The sequence below is a fragment of the Chlorocebus sabaeus genome, chromosome 12 (genome assembly GCF_047675955.1).
Source record: "Chlorocebus sabaeus isolate Y175 chromosome 12, mChlSab1.0.hap1, whole genome shotgun sequence".
Lineage (NCBI taxonomy): Eukaryota > Metazoa > Chordata > Mammalia > Primates > Cercopithecidae > Chlorocebus > Chlorocebus sabaeus.
The window spans coordinates 102,069,826-102,093,842 of NC_132915.1; the positions used below are offsets into that span (position 1 = coordinate 102,069,826).

General features: G+C 56.1%; 1 protein-coding gene across 2 annotated transcripts in view; it reads left to right on the forward strand.

Annotated features, from left to right (window-relative positions):
* Positions 1-22,465, forward strand: part of LMX1B (LIM homeobox transcription factor 1 beta) — an 82,722-nt gene extending 60,257 nt beyond the window's left edge. The window contains exons 3-8 of one of the 2 annotated variants that reach the window (XM_008006217.3): positions 16,553-16,785; positions 18,669-18,850; positions 19,052-19,129; positions 19,274-19,340; positions 21,357-21,521; positions 21,812-22,465. In XM_008006217.3, coding sequence (XP_008004408.2) covers positions 16,553-16,785; positions 18,669-18,850; positions 19,052-19,129; positions 19,274-19,340; positions 21,357-21,521; positions 21,812-21,969 — 883 coding nt within the window. In that variant the 3' untranslated portion in view covers positions 21,970-22,465. The remainder of the gene's footprint in view (positions 1-16,552; positions 16,786-18,668; positions 18,851-19,051; positions 19,130-19,273; positions 19,341-21,356; positions 21,522-21,811) is intronic. The other variant, XM_008006219.3, reaches the window with a different exon arrangement.
* Positions 22,466-24,017: the final 1,552 nt, after the last annotated feature.

Here is a 24,017-nt window from a genome sequence, read left to right on the forward strand (position 1 = left end):
TTATTAAAAAGTCACTGCCAGGCTTTCTCAGGGCTGCTCCTCTTCAGGAACTCCTGCTCCGCCTGGGGTGTGAGGTGGAGAAAGTTGGGGGGGTGTTCAGGGACACCAACAACAGGCCCCTGCTAAGTGTGAACAGGCAGAGATGGGGCCTGGGGCCACCTGTGGGGCAGCTAAGCTCCATCTGTCTCCTCTTCGGCATCAGAGAGCCTGGCGTGGGGAAATCCCCGACCCAGGGATGAACGGATGCTGTGCTGGCAGTCAGTGCGGTGAGCCAGGTGACTGCCTGCCTGGCATCTCCACGGGGTCCCCCATCTGACACCCTGTGCTGCCATCTCAGGCAGGGCTCCCCCATCCACGTCCACCAGCCACCCGACAGGGCCGAGGGGGCTACCCCATTTCTCCCATTCACCCCCAAAACCCCTGTCCACTTCAGGAACTCCCTGCATGGCTATGGTAACCCACCCCTCCCACTCCCGCAACCCCAGCCAGGACCCGCTGTGCCTCTCACCTGCAGGGCACCAGCCTGGAACCTCTTAGCGAGTCTCCCTACAGAGGATCTTTCAAAAATGTAAATCACTCAAGCCACTCCCTACTTAAAACCTTTCAATGACTTCCCATGGCTCTTGAGATTAAGACAAAAATCCTTTAAATGGCCCACAAGGCCATCAACAGGGCATGGGTTAAATAAATTAGGGTTTGCCCTGCAATAGAGGATCAGGCAGCTGTAAAATCAGGTGCTCTTGTCCCGACGTAGAGTCATCTCCACTCATGGGGTGGGGGTGGCGGTTGTAGAGCATATTAGTGTTTGTATAAAAAACAAAGTGGACAAAAATCCCAATCAGTCCTCATTACCAAAACAAAACCCCCAAAATACACCCCAAACCAGGCCAGGGAGGGGAATGACAGATGCACTCAGCTTGGTGTATGTGGGTTTGTGTATGTGGGACATATCTCTGGAGAAGGGTCAAATGAAAGAGCTGGGTTGCCTCTGGAGAGGGGACCGATGGCTAGGCATGGGGTAGAGGAGGATGCAGAGAACACCCTTTTGTATTTGTACATTTCAGTATTAAATTATGGAATGCATTGCCTCTTCGAAAACAAATTCAATTATTTTTAAGATAAAAAATGTTAAGTAGATAGTGTGTAAGACCCTGCACACACAGGCAGGCTCCTGCACTCCCCCGGCTTCCTCTCGCTCCAGGCACCCACCCTTCCCTGCAGCCTTCTGCACCTTTTATTTCTCATTGATTCTCATTGTTTCTCAGGACCTTTGCACTCAGTGTTTCTCTCTTGCCTGGCCTCTCCGTCACCTCCCATCCTTGCCTGGCTGATTTGCCTTCCTCTCCCCATCTCAATCCAAATCTCTGCCTTCGGAAAAGTGGCCTTCTCTGACTCGCTCCCCACCACAGTCCCCAGGATGGGCTGTCTCCCAGCGACTTGTTCGCTGCTGTCCCCAGCACCCAGCACCGCACCTGGCACACAGTAAGCACTGCATCAGTATTTGGGGGAATGGATGAACTGGCAGGAAGAGGAGAATACCCTGGGAACCCCATGCCATGGGGCTTGGGAAGTGCCCATCTGGCCTTTGAAGGATGAGAAGCATTTTGCCAGACTCACAGCGGGACAGTTTTCCAAGCAGAGCGCAGGACAAGGTGCAAAGACCAGGTGGCTGACTTTCTCTAGCAACCTGTCTCCCCGCCCCCCGAGTTCTTGCATGCCCAAGCTGGGTGTCTTGAACAAGTTACCTCCCCTCTCTGAGCCTCAGTTTGCTCATCAGCAAAGTGGAGGTGTTGGCAGAGACCACTCAGATCTCTCGGAGTTGCCAGGGGTAGGGTCCGCAGATCCCGTAGGGAGAGCTTGCGCACAGTTGGCACTGGGTAAATGCTGGGGAACTGCTGCGGGCGAGGGGAAAGGGTTAAAGCTAGGCGCTTTTTAATTGTCAAATGACTACGGGCGATTAGCACTGGCAGCTTCCTCAATAATCGCTCTTCTCTGTACCTGCTGGGAGCTTAATTAAAAAACAAAGAGGCTCAATTTAAAGGCCATTACTATGCTAATGCAGCCGGGCGGGGCGGTGATTAAGCGGCTGAGGCAGGCAGCGGGCGGCTGGGGCGGGGCGTGGAGTGATCAGTTACCCACTAAATGGGCGGGCGGCATGCCCTGCCTGTCCCGGAGGCCGGGCCCCGACCTGCCTCGCCTGCCCTTTGCCCGTCCCCAGCCAGTTTGCAGGAGACCTAGGGATGTGGTCCTCCAGACTCTCTTCTCCATCCCTGGGAGAGGGTCCCTGTCTCTGGCAGGAAATGAGTGGCACCCACACTTTCATATACCTCCTTTTAATTCCTGCTACTGCCCCCTCCCCTCCGGGCTCCCCTGGGCTCAGCAGGGAGTCCTGCCCCTCTCTGGCACCCCCTTTTCAGGATATTCTCTCAGGCCTCTGTGGATGACTCAGCCAGGGGACTCATCTTGCCCACCTACTACTGCTATGTCCCCACAAAAAGCCGGGCACAACAGACCACTGGCTAGAAGCAGGTGTCAGGCTCCCAAACCTCTGGGTCATTTGCTTCCCGGTCTCCAACTACCTTCCCAACCTCCAGGAAGGCAGGAGAGTGTGCGGTTACTAGCCCTGACCTGGGACCCCAGCTCTGCATTTCACCAGGTGGGCGACCCATGGAAGGAAGAGACTCCTACCCCTGGTAGTGGTCTCGGTGAGGCCCCTGAGTGTGAAGCTCTGAGCACAGGGCTGGGCTGGTTCCTGTGAGTGTAAGGTCTACTAGGAGCGTCTGCCAGCTTCTTTCACAGCCTGGGTTCAAACATTCGAGCAGAACACAAGGCATGTACTCAAGGGCATTGCGGGGAGGAGGAAGCTTAGTCCAGATCTCAGGAAAGAGACTTGGTAGTAAGGCCCTCCATGACTGGGCTAACAAAGTTGGTGCTATCTCTGGCTGCATTCAGAGGAGCATAGGTTGGGAAATAAGGGAGGAGATGGTTGATCTTTCCCTCTGGAGGACAGAGCTACTGGACTCCATGCCTCAAGGGCTTATGTGTAAGGATAAACTCAGGCTCATTCAGAGGGTGATTAGAATGTGGAGAAACTGCTGGGCATGGTGGCTCACGCCTGTAATCCCAGCACTTTGGGAGGCCAAGGCAGGTAGATCACTTGAGGTTGGGAGTTTGAGACCAGCCTGGCCAACATGGTGAAACCCCATCTCTACTAAAAATACGAAAAGTTAGCCGGGCGTGATGGCCTGTGCCTGTAATCCCAGCTACTCGGTAGACTGACACAGGAGAATCGCTTGAATCTGGGAGGTGGAGGTTGCAGTGGGCCAAGATCGTGCATTGCACCCCAGCCTGGGCAACAGAGCGAGATTTCATCTCAAAAAAAAAAAAAAGGAAGAAAGAAAAAGAAAGAAAGAAAAGACTGGAGAAGCTGCCACAGGAGCCTAACCAAGAAAGGGAGGTGTCACTGTCTTTGAGTCTCTGATGGACAAGAAGGAGCTCCCTTAGTCTGTGGGACCCCAGCTGAAGCCGGACATTTGAACCCAACATATGACACCCCCAAATCTGTCTCGACCCCATGGTTTTTACCCTGAGCATGGTTTTATCACCTGCCTGGTAAAATTTGTAGTAATAAACTTTGGTAATTTTGTTAACGTTGAAAACCACCCATCCTGATCCTGGGGAAAATTTAACTTGGTAAAATCATCCATACAAAATATAACTAACAACAGTGAGATGACCACGGTAAATGGGTCACCGGCCACAAATTAACCAAAGACTCCATCAGCAGGATCCAATACAGGCAAGAACCTGATGCTAGAGCAAAGCTTTATGGAAAATTTTTCATGAAAAATAATTTATCTCAATGAAAATAATTTTAGGGAAATAATGGGCAAAGTAGAAAATTATTTGACTGTACTAGAAAGACCATTGATCAAAAAATTGCTTTAATGGAGTTTGTTCCAGAAAACACTTGCTCAAAAAAGGTTTATTAGTGTTGTTATAACCCTAATTAAAATGCTATGGTCTAGGGACAGCCGTCCAAAATCCTTAAAGTCAGAATGGCGGAGTCAAAGTATCAGCTGGGTCAGCCACTTGGACACTCCAGTGGTACCCTGGAGATCTGACACTCCGCTCACATGGAATACCTGCTTTCCCATTCTACCAGGAGCCCCCTGAAGACTGTGACCCTGCTGATTCCCCGTCACCTAGCACAGAGCTTAGTCATGGTGGATGCTCGCTAGTGCCTACAGAATAGACAAATCATATAGCGAAAGTTTCTGCCCTTTCAGGAGGAACTGAGTCACTACTTGGGGTTTGGCACCGAGCAAGTAGCTAAGTATTTGTTGGGCGGATGGAGGCATGGATGTTTGTATGGATAGCTGGTGCAGAGGGTGGATGTAGCTAAGAATTTGTGAGCTGGATGGAGGCATGGATGTTTGTATGGGTAGCTGGTTGAGAGGGTGGATGGATGGGGGATGGGTAATAGATGGGTGGGGGATGGGTAATAGATGGGTGGGGGATGGATGGGTAAGTGGAAGGATGGATGCATGCACATGTGGATATTTGTATGGGTGGATAATTGGTTGAAGGGGTGGGTGGATGGGGGACAGGTGGATAGATGGGTAGGCAGATGGACGGATGAGTGGATGCATGGGTGGATGGATACATGGATGGATGAGTGGATAAATGGATGATTTGATGAGAACAAGAGAGATACGACCTGTCCTCCTTAGCCCAACATGCAAGGTGTCCAGCCTGACCTTTCTTTGTCGCCCACACTCCAACCTGACCCACTGTCTCCCAACCTGATCCACTGTCTTCCTAACCCTGAAAATGGCCTCCATTTCCTTCAAGCCATTGCTGTTTTTCAACTTCTCCCTTCCAGAATGGGCTCTCTGCTTTTCCACCTCTACACAGAGCCTGACTCTGGCCTCAGATGCACACATTCCCATCCCAGCCCCAACACTTCCCCCTCTGGAATCCTCTGAACTCTTTGAAGTCTCCAGAAAGTCCTTCCTGCCACACCACTCCGCCCTCCACCCGGCTGAGTTTGCACATCTTCAGACTGCCGTGGATCCCCCACCCCTTCCTGGGCACCTGGCTCTGGGCCTGGCCTATTCTGGCCATGCAGGGCCCTGGAGAGAAATCTAAAGGTGTCTGCCTCCCGTGGCCCAGGGTTTCTCACCTTCCACGTGCATTGTCAGCCCTCTGGACTGTGGGTGCCATCATCACCCTATAACCGTGGTGTCCCCAGCCCAGGCCAGAGGCCCAGCAGCTCCGTGCTGATGAAGTAAGTGTTGAGTTGTTTTTGGGAGGTGGCCAGGGCAGATGAGGTTAAAGCAGGAAAGGGCTTCAAGAACAGGGAGGTCCAGGAAAGCAAGCACAGAGTCTGGGAGGATGAGCAGGAGCTGGGAGACCCAATGTACCAGGCTCAAACCCCAGCTCAGACACTAAGCAGCTGTGTACCCTCTTCAAGCAGTACCTTCTTCTCTAGCAAAGAGAACAATGATGCCTGTCTCGCAGGGGTCTTATAGAGGAGGAACCCATGGGCAAATAAAGCCCAGAGCCTGCTATGTGGGAAACAGTCAGTACATTATAGTAAGCAATAATAACGATAATAATGAATGTTGGATTTGGTAACCAGGAGCTGGTGACCTCAGTAAGAATGGGGGAAGGTACCTGGGATTAGCTCAAATGGTTTGATGAGCAGGTGGGAAGAGAAGGTTCCTACTGCAGACCAGGAGAGGGCCTGGCTCATAGTAGGTGCTGGGTAAATGTTAGATAAGTGGGTGAATCACCAAATCATCAAATGTATTGAATTCACTAGTGAAGGGGCAGAAAGAAGGGGGAAGAGGGTGAACCCAAAGGTCATGAAATAGTACAGGTAAAGCCCTTCGCACAGTGCCTGGCGCATCATAGCTCGCAACCTCCCTGATGCCCGGTTGGCCCAGGACTTCCTGTGACTCTTCTAGCCTGGACTAGAGTCCCAAGTCCACCCAGAAAGGATGCAGGGAAGGATGGTCAGAGGGATGTGATGCTCCACCTCCTACCTGCACCTGACCTGTCTGTCACCAGGGAAGGTCTGGTTCCCGCAGAAGCCTCAATATCCCCATCACCCATCAGAAGTCAGAACCCCAAAGGTGGGAAACCAGTGGTCAGGTGCCAAGCCACATGGACACGGCTGTCCACCCTGTAGCAGTGTGTCTGTGTGATGTGTATCTCTGGATGTGTCTGCATCCTGGCAGCCCCCACACAGCATCTCCAGCCTGCACCTCTCCCCGAACTCTAGCCTCACACAAGCAGCTGCCCCTGGACATATCCACATGGCTGCCTAGAAGGCAGCTCAGACTTAAGACATCCAGGGCTGCCCTCCCCGTTCTTCCCCTGCTTCCCCATAGACACCATGTCCTTTAGTGGCACCTCCGTCATTCCGGGCGCTCAAGCTGGGAGATCTTGGACTCATCCCCAATGCCATCCTTTCTCTTGCTTCCTCTCGGACCCCTGTCTGCCTTTGCAAGGCTTCCCTCGCCCTCCTGGCTCTGAGCCGACACCTTCACTGTGCTAACTTCCCAAAGCCACTCCCTGCTCCTCCCTCTAACCCAGTGCCCCCCTACAGATGCCTAAGGAACCTGGTTAAAATGCCAATCAGGGCCAGGTGCAGTGGCTCACACCTGTAATCCCAACACTTTGGGAGGCTGAGGTGGGTGGAACATTTGAGGTTAGGAGTTCGTAACCAGCCTGGCCAACATAGTGAAATTTCTCTCAGTAGAGAAATTTTGTATTTCTCTACTGAAAATACAAAAATTAGCCGAGTGTGGTGGTGCATGCCTGTAATCCCAGCTACTTGGGAGACTGAGGCAGGAGAATCGCTTGAACCCAGGAGGCAGAGGTTGCAGTGAGCCAAGATCACGCCACTGCACTCTGATCTGGACCACAGAGCGAGACTGTCTCAAAAAATAAATAAATAAAAACTTTAAAAAATAAAATGCCAATCAGATCACAGCCCCCCGCCCCCCGCCACAACCTTCCCAGGGTCCCTATCTCATGTGATCTGTCCCCTTTGCCCCCCAGCTCTACCTGCACTTTGTCCCCTGTCACTCATCTGCTCCAGCCACACCCCAGATATTTGGTCCCCAGGGCCCTTCTTATTTATTTATTTTATTTTATTTTATTTTATTTTATTTTATTTTTGATAAAGATGGACTTTGGCCATGTTGCCCAGGCTGGTCTCAAACTCCTGGGCTCAAGCAATCTACAAGCCTCCTCCTACCAAAGTGCTGGGATTACAGAGGTCAGCCACGGAGCCTGGCCTCCCCAGGGCCTTTGCACTGACTGCTCCCTGTGCAAGGAACCACCTCCCCCGATATTGTAGATACCATCCCCCAGGTGCCTGCTGGAATGTGTGTCTCATTCATGCCTCTGACTGTCCCTTCTAAACCTGCGGCCCCATCTCTCTTCCCTGTCTCACTCTTCTTTGCCTTGTAGTCACCATTCGTCATACTCTGTATGAAATGGATTTATCTACGTGTTAAAATAGATCAGTGTTACTGTCCTCCCGCCTATGAGAATGTCCTCCACGGATAAGAAGGAACTGGGGGTGGGGGCATTGGGAGGGGCTGTCTCTCTGCTAGCTGCTCTAGTCCCGCCTCCAGACAGCGCCGGCCCACATATAGCAGGCGGTAAAGAAATATTTGTGGGGCCGGGTGCGGTGGCTCACGCTTGTAATCCCAACGCTTTGAGAGCCCAAGGCGCGGGGGGATCACGAGGTCAGGAGATCGAGACCAGCCTGGCCAACATGGTTTGAAACCCTGTCTCTACTAAAAATACAAATATTAGCCGGGCGCGGTGGCGCGTGCCTGTAGTCCCAGCTACTGGGGAGGGTGAGGTAGGAGAATTGCTTGATCTCTGGAGGCGGAGGTTGCAGTGAGCCGAGATCGCGCCACTACACTCCAGCCTGGGTGACAGAGTGAGACTCTGTCTCAAAAAAGAAAGAAAAAAAAAAAGACAAAAAGAAAAAGAAAAGAAAAATATTTGTGGAATCGCTAAATGTGCATGTGGGCCTCCCTGGCCAGGCTGGCCCGGGATGGCTCCCCGGGCTCCCGGCTGTGCCCGTCCCTCCCTGTCCCTGGCCCGTGACCTCCAGCCCCGGCTGGGGGCTCCCGACAGCGCCCCTGGCGCGGATCAAAGGGCCGAGGGGCCGGCGGCCCCGCACAGCTGCGTCTGCGCCCGGGCCGCGCAGGAAGCGCCGGGGCAGCCCTCGCTGCAGGCCCGGCCCCGACGCGGCAAGGAGGCCTGGGGAGGCCGGGAGGCTGGGAGAGGCCCCGCGAGGCCCGTAGAGCGCGCCCGCCTCGCCTCGCATTCCAGCCGCGTGATTGACGCGCGTACCGGGGCCCCAGCCCGCGGCTCCCGCCGCCGCCCGCCCGGCCCGCGGCCGCCGCATCAAAGCAGATGTTTGCAGCTGGTTTGAGTTGGATCCCCATCAACAGGCCCTTTTTTGTCTCAAAATAAAAAACAGCTACGCCTGGAATGATAAGGACGCGGCAGGCACGTGGGGGAGATGTCAGCGAGTCCGGCAGGGAGGAGGCCAGGCGACTCCCTCTCCAAGTGACAGGCTGACTCTAGCAGCAGCAGCCGCGACCCCCGGAGTGTCTAGGGTCCTGTCCCCTAGCTCCTGTGAACTGCAGCTCATCCTTCAGCCGGCATCATCAGAGCCCAGTCCCGCCAACAGTCATAACCTTAGCCACCACACTGAGTGCTTGCTGTCCAACATGCTCTACAGCCATGCCGTCCTGGGCACCTCGCCACCAGCCTAGGAAGGAGGTGTGACACAGGGAGGTCAACACATTATGATGATTACCCGTAAGGTGGGAATTGGGATCGCCAGCTTTCAAATGGGAAAAACCAGGTCAGAGAGCAGCGGTGGCTTGTCCCAAGTCAGCCAACCAGGAAGTGGCAAAGCCCGGATTCAAACCCATTCCTTCTGCTCTAGAACCAGGTTCTTAAGTATGTGTCATGTCACCTTTTCCAGGAAGTTCCCAGATAGATTCTTGGTGCTTTCTGTGCCTCTCTGCTTGCCCAGCATGCCCCCGGACCCCATCCAAGCATGTGTTCTACGGGATGAGATTCCGTCTAACTCCATGCCCCAAGTGTCTTCCGTGCGCCCAGCCCAGAGTCAGCCTCCACCGGTGTTTGCTGGGTGAATGTGAGAGGGTGTAGCCGGTGGGAACAGAAGGGCTGCAGTTGCGGGACCAAACCTCGTGGTCCCCATGGAGGGAGGAGGGTGTACCCAGCAGTGGTTGCTGCAGGGGCCGTGGGTCTTGGGCATGGAGCGGCCCTAAAGGAAACCAGTCTGGAATCTGCCTGGTCTCCAGTGTGGCGCGGCGCATACCCATAAAGGGACAGACAGACAGACAGACAGGGAGAGCACAAACCCAACAGTGCGATTACGGGGCTTCAGACAAAAATGGGAGGTAAGGAAGAGAAAGTTCCAGAGACTTAGACTGGGGAGGAGAAGACAGCACACACCTAATGAGATCCTTCCTGTGCCAGACGCTGGGCCAAGCCTTCCCACATGGGTTAAAATCACCAGATTCTCAATTACCCAGGGAGGGACAGGTCAAACCCCCATTTGACAGAACAAGAATCTGAGGCTTGGAGAAGGGTTGTGAATCACCCGGGGCTGTGCAGCTGGCGATGGAGGTGTGGGAGCCACTGAAGATGGAGTGGGGGCTGACAGAGCTCTTGAGTGAGCAGGGGAAGGAAGGCACACAGGACAGAGGGTCTGATTGGCCCGCCTTGAATCAGATGTTCAGGCCTGGTCCAATCACTTCCGGTCACAAGAATCAGTACAAACATGGTACCCCCCGGGTCTTTCCCTTGGTACAGGGGATGAGGGTGCTTTTGGGGTTGGGGACTCCCAGTCCTGCAGGAAGCATGCGTGGAACTCCACTGATACAAATTTAACAAACTGGACCCAAGTTGTGTCGTTGTGAAGGGGCTGGGGGTGGGAGGGCGAGTTCACTTACCTTGTTACGCGGTGGCAGTTTCAGACCCTTAGGAGCAGAATACCTGCTGTTTTCTTGTGCTACCTGGCTGCCCATTTCATTTCACACAAGGTTGTTCATTCATTTGACAAACACTAACCACCTCCTCCATGCCAGTAAATTAGACCCAGTGTCTGATTTCTAGGTTGGTCGGGACTTTAGACGCACAAATAACTAGAGAGAGGCTGGGATTCTGGGTATCAGGGAAGGCTTCACAGAGGAGGTGACACTTGAATTGGGTCTTCAAGGATGAAGAGGAGTTTAGCAAGAAGCAAAGGAAGGGGGCAGAGAAGCCAGGCCTTGGAAGCAGATGGAATTTTAAGCACTAAGGAGGCAAGAAGGGACTTGCTATGTTCAGAGAGCAGTGAGAAGCCTGGCAGCGAGAGCTGGGTGTCACAGGGTGGGTGGGGCCTCGAGTGCCACAGCGAGGTCTTTGGGCTTATCCTGACATTTTGGGGTGCTCTTGGACATTCAGAAATGAAGAGGGTTTGTAATCTAATTTAACTTGATGAGGAGGCAAGACCAAACCTTGGGTGTCTCTCTCCTAACCTTCTGGTTTATCTCTGAAGTGGGAGGTAGCAGTGTGCTGGACAAAGGCTGGGAGTTGCCCCTAGGCTGTGGCAGAGGGGCTGGACGGGGTTGCCTTGAGGGGTGGAAGAGGCCCGCTGAGAGTACAGAGACCTGAGTGGAGCGTGAAGTGCGAACTGTTCTGAGAACCCAAGGAAGAGCCACATACACTGTAAAAGGCAGTGATGGGGTATGGGAATGGCACCCTCAGAGGAGGGTAGGAGATCTTGACTCAGCAAGGGTGGCAAGCAGGAAGTCCAGGAAGTCCTGGAGACTTGATAACAGTGATCATGATCGCCGTTTATTGAGCCCATCTCCTGTGTCCAGCCCTGTAAAGCAGTCTCTGTCATCATCCCCACTGGACAGTTGGGGACAGAGGCTCAAGAGAAGGGACTTGTGCAAGAGTCCAGTGCCAGGAAGTGATAGAGCTGGGATTCCAAGCCCAGTGCATGTTGTCTGGACCCTCAGATCTGGCCATGAAGACCTGCTTGGAGAAGCTGGAGTCCTCCCAGAACATAAGGAAAGCCAGTGTTATTGGAGGTGAAAGAATCAGCCATACTCTGTGTGTCTCTGCAGTTGTCAGTGATTTAAGTCCAGACCATCCTGGCTAACACGGTGAAACCCTGTCTCTACTAAAAAATACAAAAAATTAGCCGGGCGTGGTGGCGGGCGCCTGTAGTCCCAGCTACTCAGGAGGCTGAGGCAGGAGAATGGCGTGAACCCGGGAGGCGGAGCTTGCAGTGAGCCAAGATTGCACCACTGCACTCCAGCCTTGGTGACAGAGTGAGACTCCGCCTCAAAAAAAAAAAAAAAAAAAAGAGAGAGAAATTAATCAGATTTGTAATCTGTGTTCAAATGCTCCTGAAAACATTGGTTTTCAGAGTTTTATTAGCCTTATGAGTTTAATAAGTTGAGAATTAAACAAATAAAGCCATAAAAACTCAGAGGATATGGAGCTATCTTCTCACAGCCTGGACTCTTCAAAGGAGGGACATCCCTGAAAATGGAATTTCTTTTTTTTTTTTTTTTTTTTTTTGAGACGAGTCTCGCTCTGTCGCCAGGCTGGAGTGCAGCAGCGGGATCTCAGCTCACTGCAAGCTCCGCCCCCCGGGTTCATGCCATTCTCCTGCCTCAGCCTCCTGAGTAGCTGGGACTACAGGCGCTCACCACCTCGCCCGGCTAGTTTTTTGTATTTTTTTAGTAGAGACGGGGTTTCACCAGGTTAGCCAGGATGGTCTCGATCTCCTGACCTCGTGATCCGCCCGTCTCGGCCTCCCAAAGTGCTGGGTGGAATTTCTTACTCCATAATATCAGATGACACCACAGAGGGAAAAATGTGTTTGGAGGTGGGGGAGATGTATATGGCCAGCCCCACCTTCTGGAGGCCGGGCTCGTGCTAAGTAATAAGAACTTGGGGTGAATTGGGCCCCAAGTCTCAGGAACAGACAGATACGGGCATGGTACCCAGGGCCCAGGATAAGGGCGGCTTATGAGCAAAGGCACACGGAGATGCACAGATCAGGAAGGGAGTATCTGGAGTATCTGGTGACGCTGCTGTGTGACCTTGAAGGAGTGACCCGGCCTCTGCACCTGTCTGTGCTCTTCTGTAAAATGGGAATGGAAACAGCATCGTCCTTTGAGGGTTCTGTGAGGATTGAATGAGGTGATGCAGGTAGCTGATAACTGAGCATTATTCGTCCTCAATAATGTTCTGAGACTGATAATGGAGCCAGGAGTACCCTGTCCAGATCAGGCCAAACAAGCTAGAAGGGCTGGCCAGAACCCGGGGTGGTGGTGAGAAGGAGGCACAGCGGGGCCCTGTAAACCCAGTCAGCATCAGGGAGGCTGCCTCCAGGAATTGTGGAGACCCTAGCAAAGGTGAGCAACAAAGGCGTTTTGGGCACGCAACGAACGAAAGAAACATGGAGTACCTTCTTCATGCCAGCGTGGTGCCAAGGGCTTTAAATACATCCAGCCCCTGCCAAAAACCCCATGGTCGGGATGATCATTCCCATTTTTTTTTAAATTTTTTTAATTTTTTTTATTTTTTGAGACGGAGTCTCTCTTTGTCACCCAGGCTGGAGTGCAGTGGTACAATCTCGGCTCACTGCAACCTCCACCTCCCAGGTTCAAGCGATTCTTCTGCCTCAGCCTCCCGAGTAGCTGGGATGACAGGCGTGCACCACCACACCCGGCTGATTTTTGTATTTTTAGTAGAGACGGGGTTTCACCGAGTTGGCCAGGCTGGTCTTTTTTTTTTTTTTTTTTTTTTTTTTTTTGAGACGGAGTCTTTCTCAGTCACCCAGGCTGGAGTGCAGTAGTGCGATCTCGGCTCACTGCAAGCTCCGTCTCCCAGGGTCACGCCATTATCCTACCTCAGCCTCCTGAGTAGCTGGGACTACAGGTACCCGCTACCACGCCCGGCTAATTTTTTTGTATTTTTAGTAGAGATGGGGTTTCACCGTGTTAGCCAGGATGGTCTTGATCTCCTGACCTCGTGATCCGCCCATCTCGGCCTCCCAAAGTGCTGGAATTACAGGCGTGAGCCACTGCACCCAGCCCAGGCTGGTCTTGAACTCCTAAACTTAAGTGATCTGCCCGCCTCAGCCTCCCAAAGTGCTGGGATTACAGGCGTGAGCCGCCGCGCCGGCCTGATCATTCCCATTTTATAGATGAAGAATTTGAGGCTCAGAGAGGTCAAATGCCTTGCCTAAAGCCGCACAGTGAGGAAGTTAGGGAGACTGTGCCCGCCACAGCCGCTGCTTTACACCGACAACTCGCTACATGTTCATGCTGAGATGCAGGCAATGTTGTCCAGCCCATTGTACAGATGAGTGAGCTGAGACTCGAGAAGACAAATTACTTGCCCGGTCCCCAGCTAGCAAGTGGTGGGACAAGGCATGGAACTCAAGTCCCTGTGATTCTAGTGCCACCTGTCTGTGGCTGGGCCTGCTTCTCAGTGGCTGGCTCCATAGTCCTCCGTGGTGGGAGGCACGAAGAGAGGGGGAATGGGGACTCACAGAGAAGAGGGGACCCCGCTGGTATCCCCAACCCCTCCCACACACGCCATTAGTCGCTCTCACCCCAGCACAGTAGACAAAGGCAGCCCCATAATTGGGAGTGAGTATTTCATGCATCCCCCCCGACGTTTTATTGGGTGGAGAGATGCTTGGAGACCAAACGGATGGCGCATGCTGTTTATAAAGTGCGTGCAGTTTGTTTTATTTCCCGAGTTTTTGCAATCTAGATAACAGATGATGCCCTGAGTGGCTGGCGCTGCCTCCGTAATGGCGGCACCGAGCCTTTGGAGAAGTATTAATAATAGATTGTGTTGATGAGTTTGGAGAAAGTAGCAATCGACCCCCTGCTGCCAAGGCATTAGCGGGCTGTTCTGAACACAGCCAGCATTGTGGCTTTGACTGCAAATGCAGGTCACCCGCCCTGCTGCCTTCTCCCCAGCCTGAGAAGGTCTCCTCTCCGGGAGTCACCCAAGGTGTGCTGACCCTGGCCCGGGACCCTGAGACCCTGGCCCTGCCATGCTAGCAGCGATATGGCCAGTGTCTGTTCACTCAGAGGCCACAGAGGTCAGGCTGCAGATCTTAGTATGGCCACTAGGTCAGGTGATGTGTGGGGAGGGGACAGAGGGGCAGTGGGGATTGGGGGAGGACCACCCTCCATGTCAGAACACCAGGTTCTACAAACCCAAGCTCCTTCCTCAGCCCCTCGGTAGAGCTGGACAGCCAGCCAGATTCCTAGGGCCTCTGCCTGAAGCTATCACTGACAGTTGGGTAGGTTGTGCCCTGAACAAGGGGATTCAGCCAGAGGGCCAAATTAAAGCCAGAATCCAGCCCACATTCCCCTTGCAGAGCCATGCCCTGCAGGCTGGTGGGGTCCAGCATGCCCAGAGCAGAGCCTGGCCTCAGCCTCAGCTCACCCCAGGCCTTTACTCACCTACTCTAAACACTCATGGAGGCCCCCGGTTGAGGATCAGATGGGACCAGGTCCTGTCTCATGGAACCCCAGTAAAGTTGGTAGAGTTGGGCACCAGCAGGGACGTGCATTGTCATTCTGCTATGATACCCATGCACTGAGTTACATGCTCAGCATCCTCGAATCCTGACAACAGCCTTCAGGAAGGGCTTGACATCTCCATTTTACAGGAGTAAACTGAGGCTGGGGGAAGCTCAGGGGAGCATAGACAAGGCCACCTCCCCCAGACTGGGGCATCAGAGAAGGTTTCCCAGAGGAGGTGGCATTGGAGTTGGGCATTGCAGGATGAGTAGGAGCCTGCTGGGTAGAATAGAGGTGGGTGGCAGGGGTCACTGGGGGTACCCCCTGCTGAGTGCTCTGGCCAGTGCCCAGGCAGCATGCAGAGCTCAAAGCGGCCCTACCCACTTCGCCCCACCAGCTCGCCGTGGGCGGTTCTGATGGCAGCCCCGGGAAGGGAGGCAGGCGAGTGCCTCCCATTTATGGCCATTTCTGTTCCAGAACCGATTAGTAGAGAATTGCAGCTGTAATCTGTGCCCGTGATGGCGGGCCATAAAGAGGGATGGGATGTGCACAGCGCTCCCAAGGTGGCGCCCGCAGACGTGGCCCGGGGACGCCGGGAATGAAAAATGGTTTTAATTCCCTCCCAGCAGCAATAATTTGATTCTTCATAAATTTTTCCATCAAAATGTTGTTGAGCTGAGTTCCCACAGAGCAGGACACGTGACAGGGTGGAGGCGTGTCGGGAGGAGCGGTCAGCAGACACAGCAGAGGAGGGGCCATGCTGCCTAGCCCCTCCCGCTAGTGCTGGCCGGGGCCCAGAGACCCCCTCCGGCCCCCGCCGCCCTCGTTTGTCTGCAGAGATGATGGGAGATGGGACCACGTTGTCATATGGGAGCTGGATTAGGCCCAGCCTGGGAGTTGCCTCCAGCATTTACCCGTGTGACTCTGAGCAAGTGACTCTGCCTCTTAGCACCTCAATTTCCTCATCTCTAAAATGGGGCTAATGTTCATTCTCTTCTTGTAGGGTTGTTGCAAGGATTAAATGCATCTCTGCACATAAGATGCTTAGAGTAGGGCTGGCACTGTGTACGTGCTCAGTGAATATGTTTGTGATGGAGATGCATAAGCTGAGACAGAGGGATGGGAAGGTGTTAACCAAGCCAAAGGACAGAGAAAGATGTGTTGAAAGGCTGCCATGATGGTGCTCTGGAGAAACTGCAGGCTGTTCTTTGGGGCTGCAGCCTGGGGAAGCAGAGGGTAGAGAGGGAAGAGGCAGGATCATGAAGGGCCTTGAGTGCCAGCCTCAGGAGCTCAGATGGTCTCCTAAGGGCACTAGGGAGCCATGGAAGAGTCTGGAGCAGGGAAGCAGCTTGATCCGATTTGTATTTTAGAAAGATCCCCAGGCTCCTGTGTGTATGATGACCCCTGTGTGGGCTGTGGTTTGAAGGATTGAAGAGGCCAGGAGCCCAGAGAGGGGACCAGGCAATTGCTCAGGCAGGAGAGGAGGGGCCCAGGCTGGGCAGTGGGTTGGGCAGGGAATTGCTTGGATGTGTTGGTGAGGGAGGATCAGAGGAGAGGGAGACCAGGGAGCTGAGGAAGAAAGGATCCTTTCCAGACAGGGGCTGACCTGGCCCCCAGGGAAAGTTTGGGTGGAGCCTGCACACTGCCCTCTAGTGGCCACCATGTCTCTGAGCTGGAAGGGCCCTGAGCTGCCATGCCCGGGACAGGTGACTCTAGGCAGGATGCCAACACCCACCCCAGGGCCTGTGGGGGCCTGTGGGCAGAATAGGGCTGCAGGGCCCTTCTGCTGTCTGGCCCGGTGCCCAAGGAAGGCCTCTCCCTCCCACCTGGGCCTGAGGGTCAGGGCGGCAAGAGGGAGAGGCCCTCGAGGGGAGTGGCCTCTGGGAGGGACTTGTGAGCGCAGCCAACACACCCGCTTTGTGCATCCGCAGGCTCTTCGCGGCCAAGTGCAGCGGCTGCATGGAGAAGATCGCCCCTACCGAGTTTGTGATGCGAGCGCTGGAGTGCGTGTACCACCTGGGCTGCTTCTGCTGCTGCGTGTGTGAGCGGCAGCTACGCAAGGGCGACGAGTTCGTGCTCAAGGAGGGCCAGCTACTGTGCAAGGGTGACTACGAGAAGGAGAAGGACCTGCTCAGCTCTGTGAGCCCCGACGAGTCCGACTCCGGTGAGGCCTGGCCTGAGCTGGGGGCAGGCCTCGGGGACGGGGCTCACAGGGGTGTCCTGGAGGGGAGTCCCGGCTGGAGAAGCCACCTCCTGCTTCCAGGACTTGAGCCGCATACAGATGGTGCATGCATATCCAGATGCACACGCGCACCGATGTGTCCACCTGCGTGCACATGACACGAACGTGCATGCCCCCAGGCTCACTGCCCCTGAGACCTACACATCCATACACATAAACACGTGTGTGATCACATGTGTACACATAACACATAAAATGCACGCCCGAATACCCCTACCCTGAGCATGGATACATGTACATATATGTGGAGATATGTGTTCACCTATCTGGGAATGCAAAAGCCACACCCAGGTACACACACACAAGTGTACACACTTGAGCACACACACACATACACACGTGACACAGCACACTTGTGCACTAAACACCGATCCACATGGCTGCACATATATGTTTGTCCACATGCTGACATGTACTGTGGATTGTGCTTGTGTGCACACACACCTCTTGTTCTCTGGCCCACCCCCCTTGCCGTCTCTGCTTTGATGCCCCCCCCCCCCTCCAACCCGCAGCCCAGCTCCACAGGGATCTTCACCAGCACCCGGTCCACAGGCTGGGGATGCCTGAGAGGCAGGGATCTGATGTGCCCTCCCCTCCTCAGCCCCCTGGAGCCCTCAGTGGGAAGCAAACAGCCCCGAGCCAGCCTCTGTTTCCCAGCCGAGAGGAGGGGACTGGGCCCTCTGTGCTAGAGGGGAAGACCCCATTTCCCAGGGTAAAGGACCCTCCCTACTCTGCTCTAGCCCCCAAAAGGACAAGACCAGTTTGAAACCCTCCTGGCAGACAGGGCGAGCCCAACCAGGAGTGAGCCTTAAGGAGGGAAAGGCCAGGAGGTGGCTTTGGCCCTTGTTCCTGGGAGCAGTGGGGAAGGACTGGAACAGGGGGCATGGAGAGGAGGTGTCCCGGTCTGCCAGGCCCCATGGGTAACCTGGAGCCCTCTGGCAACAGGATCTGCCACATGGGAAGGGTTTTCATGGCCAGGGCCTGCGTGGAGGCAGTGAGCGCAGCACCATCTGTCCCTACCCATCCCTGGGCAGGGCACCGCTGCAGCCAGCCCCGTGGCTCCTGAGGAAGAGCAGAGGCTGGCCAGGCCCAGCAGAGGGGGTCTCAGTGGGAGCAGATCACCCTCCTCACACTCCAAGGAGAAGAGGACTGAAGAAAGGAGACCAGCCTGGGTGGGGGCAGTGGGAGGCCCAGTGGTGGCTGGGGAGGCTTGGCCATCCATCTGGGGCTGCTGGCATTTCTGAGATCCAAACCTGGGGCAGGGAAGTGCCGTGTGTGTGTGGTGGGTGTGGCTGCAGCGCTGGTCGAAGTGCATATGCTTCCACACGCTGTGTGTGTCTGTCCAGATGCATGCCTGCCTGTACGTTCCTGCCTGTGAGCCTGGGCCCATATGTGTGAATACGCCTGTGAGTTGCATGCGCGAGGCCTTTGTGGGCCCATGTGCGTGTGCCAGCGGGTGAGTGTGCATCTTGAGTGTGTGCGTGCATACGCTGTGGTCACTAGCACTCTTGTGTGAATATCTGCGGCGCATGTCTTTGCTTGCACACTTTCGTGTATGTCCACACAGCCATGTGCATACCATGTGTACTCGCAGGATAGAGCAGGCAGGAGACGAGGGCCCAGGCGAGGCAGGGCCTGTGGGCCAGGGGAGGGAAGGAGACCTTACCCTGGGGGCACTGGGGAGCCATGGCAGTATCGACAGAGGGGGACAGGCTCCTGTTGGGCAGCAGGTTGCCTAAGGGGACAAGGCTGAGGCCCAGGCTGCCCCCGCCCCTTCCTCACAGGCCGGGTTGTGTCCCCCACAGTGAAGAGCGAGGATGAAGATGGGGACATGAAGCCGGCCAAGGGGCAGGGCAGCCAGAGCAAGGGCAGCGGGGATGACGGGAAGGACCCGCGGAGGCCCAAGCGACCCCGGACCATCCTCACCACACAGCAGCGAAGAGCCTTCAAGGCCTCCTTTGAGGTCTCGTCCAAGCCTTGCCGAAAGGTGAGGGGCGGCCGGGGGGCAGAGCTGAGGCTGGTGCCCGCACACCCACTGCCTTTCTGGAGACCACCCCCTGCTCCTGCTGGGGGCAGGGACATCCCTCCATCCTCCATCTCCCCCCACATCCCATCATCCCCCTAAACCCGCCATCTCCCAGCTGCTGCCCCTGGATGGCCTGACCTGATCCTCCTCTCTCTGGGCCAGGTCCGAGAGACACTGGCAGCTGAGACGGGCCTCAGTGTACGTGTGGTCCAGGTCTGGTTTCAGAACCAAAGAGCAAAGGTAAGAGGCCACCCTCCACCCCCACTGGCCCCAGGTAGGGTGGGAGTAGAGGGGGCAGCCAGAAGACTGTGGTCCAAGGGGCGTAGGGCTGGCTGTGCCTGGAGGCGAGGGGCAGCACCAGCCTGAACCGCGCTATCCCTGCAGATGAAGAAGCTGGCGCGACGGCACCAGCAGCAGCAGGAGCAGCAGAACTCCCAGCGGCTGGGCCAGGGTGAGCCAGGGCCGGGACTGGGGCTGGGCCTGGGCCTGGGTGAGCTGGGGCAGGGGCTGGGGCTGGGTGAGCCTGGGCCAGGGCTGGGACCAGGGCTGCACCTGTCCCAGGGCTAGGGACAAAGGGGCCTGGGATGTTTCTTTTAACAAAACTTCTGAAAAGCCTTCCACCAAGGCCATCAGATCCCAGGAAACTTCTGCTTTAAAACCACTGAGATACAGAGAAATAGAGAAGCCATGGGGACTAGGGGATCCAGGGAGGAGAGATGGCAGAGTGGCGGACTGGAAGGTTGGCAGAATTTCTACAGTCAAAACAGCAATGGTCTCCTCACAGTCACTGCGCGCAGACACGGGTCTCAGCCTTCAGCACACCCCATCTCGCCCTGTCCTCGCAGATCACTGCAAGGAAGGGTATCGCCATGTCCCATTTCACAGATGAGGAAACTGAGGGACTGCCTGGGATCCCTCAGCCAGTAAGGCACAAAGTTGGACCTCAGCCCCAAGCCTGGAGCTCAAAGCCTATACCTTTAACAGGATGGCACTACCCCCCTGCTGGAATTCTGCAGACAAAGCTTGTCAGGGCGTGAGGGACCTGCTGAGTTGGGAGGGACCAGTTTCAGGGGCATGAATCAGGCCTCCTCATCACTGGGCTTTACCAAAAACTGTGTTTCCATATCAAAATCTTGAGCCAGGGTTGGTCTCCTGGGCCTTCAAGGCCATGAGGGAGGAGCAGGGAGCTCCCTGGGGCTGCTGAAGTGGGCGGGAGACAGCTGCCTGCGCCCCGGTGAGAGGGAGGCTTCTGGGCAGGTGCCAGGGCACCAATGGGCAGATACCCGGGCACTGGGGGCCAGGCTGGACTGGGCTTCTAAGGACACAGCCTTAGCGCCTGCTTCTTCCTCGCTTCCCCCTCTGCCCCTCCTGGGGCTGCAGTCACTGCCTCTGGTCTCCCAGCCAGGTCCTGGACTGTGTCTCACCCCTCAGTGTTCCCAGCTACTTCCTGGACACAGCCTCCCTGAGAAGGTCCCACAGTCCCCCCCAGCTCATCCCAGCCCATGCCGTACCCTCCATCCTGCCTCCCTCCATCCTGCCCACATGCACATGGCATGCCCTGCTCCTCCCCACCCTTCTCTGCAAATGGCACCACCATCCGCCCTGTCGAGCCAGGAACCAGGAGTCACCTCTGACCTTTCTCATCCCATGCTGCTGAACCGCTGAGGTGCCCAGTTGGGGAATGAAGTCTTCTCATGTCTCTTGCACCCTCCTAGGAGCTGTCTCTTCTACAGCCACCTTGACAGAGATCCCACCCTTCCTCTGGCTTCCTCCCCCACTGGCCCCAGCCTGGGTCTCCTCCTCCAGCCTTTCTCACCCTTGTCTACCAAACCCTCTCTCGGCTCCCAGCGGCCTCGGGGACCCCCACCCAGCTCGGCGCCCCAGGGCTCCCCATGACCTGTGGTCCCTCTCAGCTGGTTTCCCCCCACACTGACCTCTCTCCCTGGCTCTTGGCCCCGCGTGCTGCACCCTCACTTACCCGGCGGTCTGTCTTGTCCATGCGTGTGCCGCCCCTCAGCCTGGCTTGCCTCCCCTGCTCCAGTCTGTCGAGCCCCTGCTAGTTCTTTAAGTCACATCAGGGTGAGGGCCCTTTCCTCCAGGAAGTCTTCCCAGGGCCTCTTTGGCCTGGGTCTGGGACCTTGGTGCTCCCAGCTGCAGGGCAGAATCACTATTGCCTGTGTGCGGTCTGCCTCCTCCCTGGATCCCCTGGAGGGGCGGAGTGGTGGGAGGAAGGAAGGTGGGGAGGGTAGGCCTCTGGCTTTTGGTAAACTGTGTCTGTTGGAGAAGCTGGAATGTGCACCTGGGGAAGGGGATGGGGAGTCAGTGTCCGGACAGCTTCAGCCAGAGTGGGGTGCCTGGGCAGTCAGAAGGGGGTCAGACTGGGGAGGCTGCCGGTGAAGCCGGGCCATGGGGTATAGCTGGGAGGGCGTGGGCCAGGCCAGTGGGTGAAGGCTCACTGTGCCCCCAGAGGTCCTGTCCAGCCGCATGGAGGGCATGATGGCCTCCTACACGCCACTGGCCCCACCGCAGCAGCAGATCGTGGCCATGGAGCAGAGCCCCTACGGTAGCAGCGACCCTTTCCAGCAGGGCCTCACGCCGCCCCAAATGCCAGGTGACCACATGAACCCCTATGGTAAGCCGCCCTACCTCCGCCCGCCCACCCCAGCACAGCCCCTGCCCTCTGCCAGGCCAGGCAGACCTGGGGACATAACAGCCACCTGCTGCCCCAGGGCTCAGGCAGCATGGCCAGCACGGCCCTCCTGCCTCTTGCTGACAGGAAGGGCCCCGGCCCCTCTTGGCCCGCACTAGTCAGCAGGCCATCCTATCTCTCCCTGGCCTCCAGTCACACAGCCCATGGGACAAACAGGGCCCCCAGGAGCCCCAGCCTGCACCCCGGTCCTGACACCCCTTCTGCCCCCTCAGGGAACGACTCCATCTTCCACGACATCGACAGCGATACCTCCTTAACCAGCCTCAGCGACTGCTTCCTCGGCTCCTCAGACGTGGGCTCCCTGCAGGCCCGCGTGGGGAACCCCATCGACCGGCTCTACTCCATGCAGAGTTCCTACTTCGCCTCCTGAGAGCCAGCTGGGCGCACGGACGCTTGGGCAGGGGCCTGGGGGGGACCGCCAGCCTCTGCGGCCAGCCTGGCCACCCCCGCCCTGCTCTCCGCACAGACTACAGACAGCCATACGGTGCCCTCCCCTCGGCCGGCAGGGCCTGACCATTGCCCGTTGGGTACAGCCAGATCGGTAGATGGGCACAGCCTGGGCAGGGGCTGTGTCCTGCCCACAGAGACCTTGTCATCCCCAGGGACCCAGAGCTCTCGACGGCCACTCGCCTCCCAGCCCCACCTTGGCCTCCATCACCTCCTCCCCATCTCTTTTTTGGGAAGCTTAAATTCTCTCTATTTTTTTAAATGTCCTCTCTGTGTCCATGGCCCTCCATGCAAGCCCCAGGACAATGGCGTCATGAGGCAGTGACCTGAGAAGCATGTGTACCTGTGCCCCAGCAAGGGCAGGGGTGGCCTCTGGGGGCAGGCCCACTGCCTGGTACCGCACCCCCCAAGCCTGAATCTGGAGCAGCAGTGGGGAGGGGCCTGAGGGGGAGGCACTGTCAGGGGGCGGGCTCGGGGCCTGAGCCTGGGCAGGCACAAAGGGACAGAGCCACGTGCAGACACATGCAAACTCGCAGACAAACCCAGGAAAACACACACACAGCTGTGTGGGGACACCAGAAGGGACAGGGATGTTCAGCAGGTCTGCCTTGCCTTGTCAGAAAGGGACAAGGAGGCCAGATAGGGGCAGGGGACCCCCCACTTCGTAAGAGCGATTGGAGAGGGAGGAAGGGGAGAGGAAGAGGCGAGCTTGAAGCACTGGACCCAGTTGTATCCCAGCCTGGGCCCAGATGGGAGGCAGGGAGGGCAGCCCCAGGCCCCGCCAACTCTAGAGGCAGATGGAGCCCCCAGAACCAGGTAGCATCGGGCCAGACAGCAGAGCCTCCATGTGGTCAGGGACTTCAAAAAGCACTTGCTGGGCACCCCATCTGCAATGTGGTCCTCTCTCCAGCCACCGCTGCCTCCCCTTACATACCTCCAGGGACAAGGAGCTCACTAGGTCAGCGAGCCCAAGGCAGCTGTGCCATCCTGCATCCCAGAGCTAGGCTTCCCTGGCTCTCCCTCTTCACACTGTCCCCCTGCGGGCCTCTAGCTGTCCCTCTAAAGGTGTGGAGCAGGTATCACTTCATCTTCCCACTGATGTCAGCCGGCCAGAAGTGAGCAGGCACATCACCTCTCCTGCTGTGGCACCCTGCCTCTGTTAATGTGACCCAAAACACAATGATTTGGCCACATAACCTTAAGAGATCCATGCTGCCCTGCTGTAACTAAATCCCCGGGCCCCACACACAAGGGACAGCTAAGCCACATCTCTTCTCTGTGTATATGCAGGATGGGGACACTTACTGTTTAGACTGAGGGAGGCACTGTGACCTCCTTCCTCTTCCATTCCCTCTTACTCGATTGATTCCAGCCTGTGGAATTGCTCTGCACCCTGATAGTGTGACCACTGCTCTGCTCTCTCCCAGCACATCTGCCCAGTGAGGAGTTGGCACTGGGTGTCTCGCCTGAGGTGTGTGGACCGCGGTGGCCTCTCCCTGTTTGACATTGGCCCATTCATCCACCCTCTTTGGGGGACACATTCCAATTGCATTTCCTGCCCCCTTCCTCCAGGGCGATTGCAGAAGATTGTGTCAGGCGCCCTGCTGGAAGCCAGGTGCACTAGGTCTGTCCCAGCCCCAGTCTGCTCAACTCTAACCCTGTCAGAGCAAGGAGGCTGGGCTGCTGGGACCTGACTGGTGAGCCCACCCTGTCCCCTGGTGACCACTGTGTCCCCTTGTTCAGGTGCTCACAACCCTGCCTTTTAACTCTGAAGTCAAGCCCTAGGCCACCACCCTAAAGTCTGCCTGGTCCAACCTTTGAGCAAGTAAGGATGATGAATGTCCCTTTCCACTTTGGGGACCCTCTGCCTGGATCTCTGGAATCCTCCAAGTTCAACCTGTTCTGTGGTTTTGCTCCCCTGTTTGCTGGGGAACTCAGTCCCCCCATAGTGTCCTGGGCCAACCTCCTCGC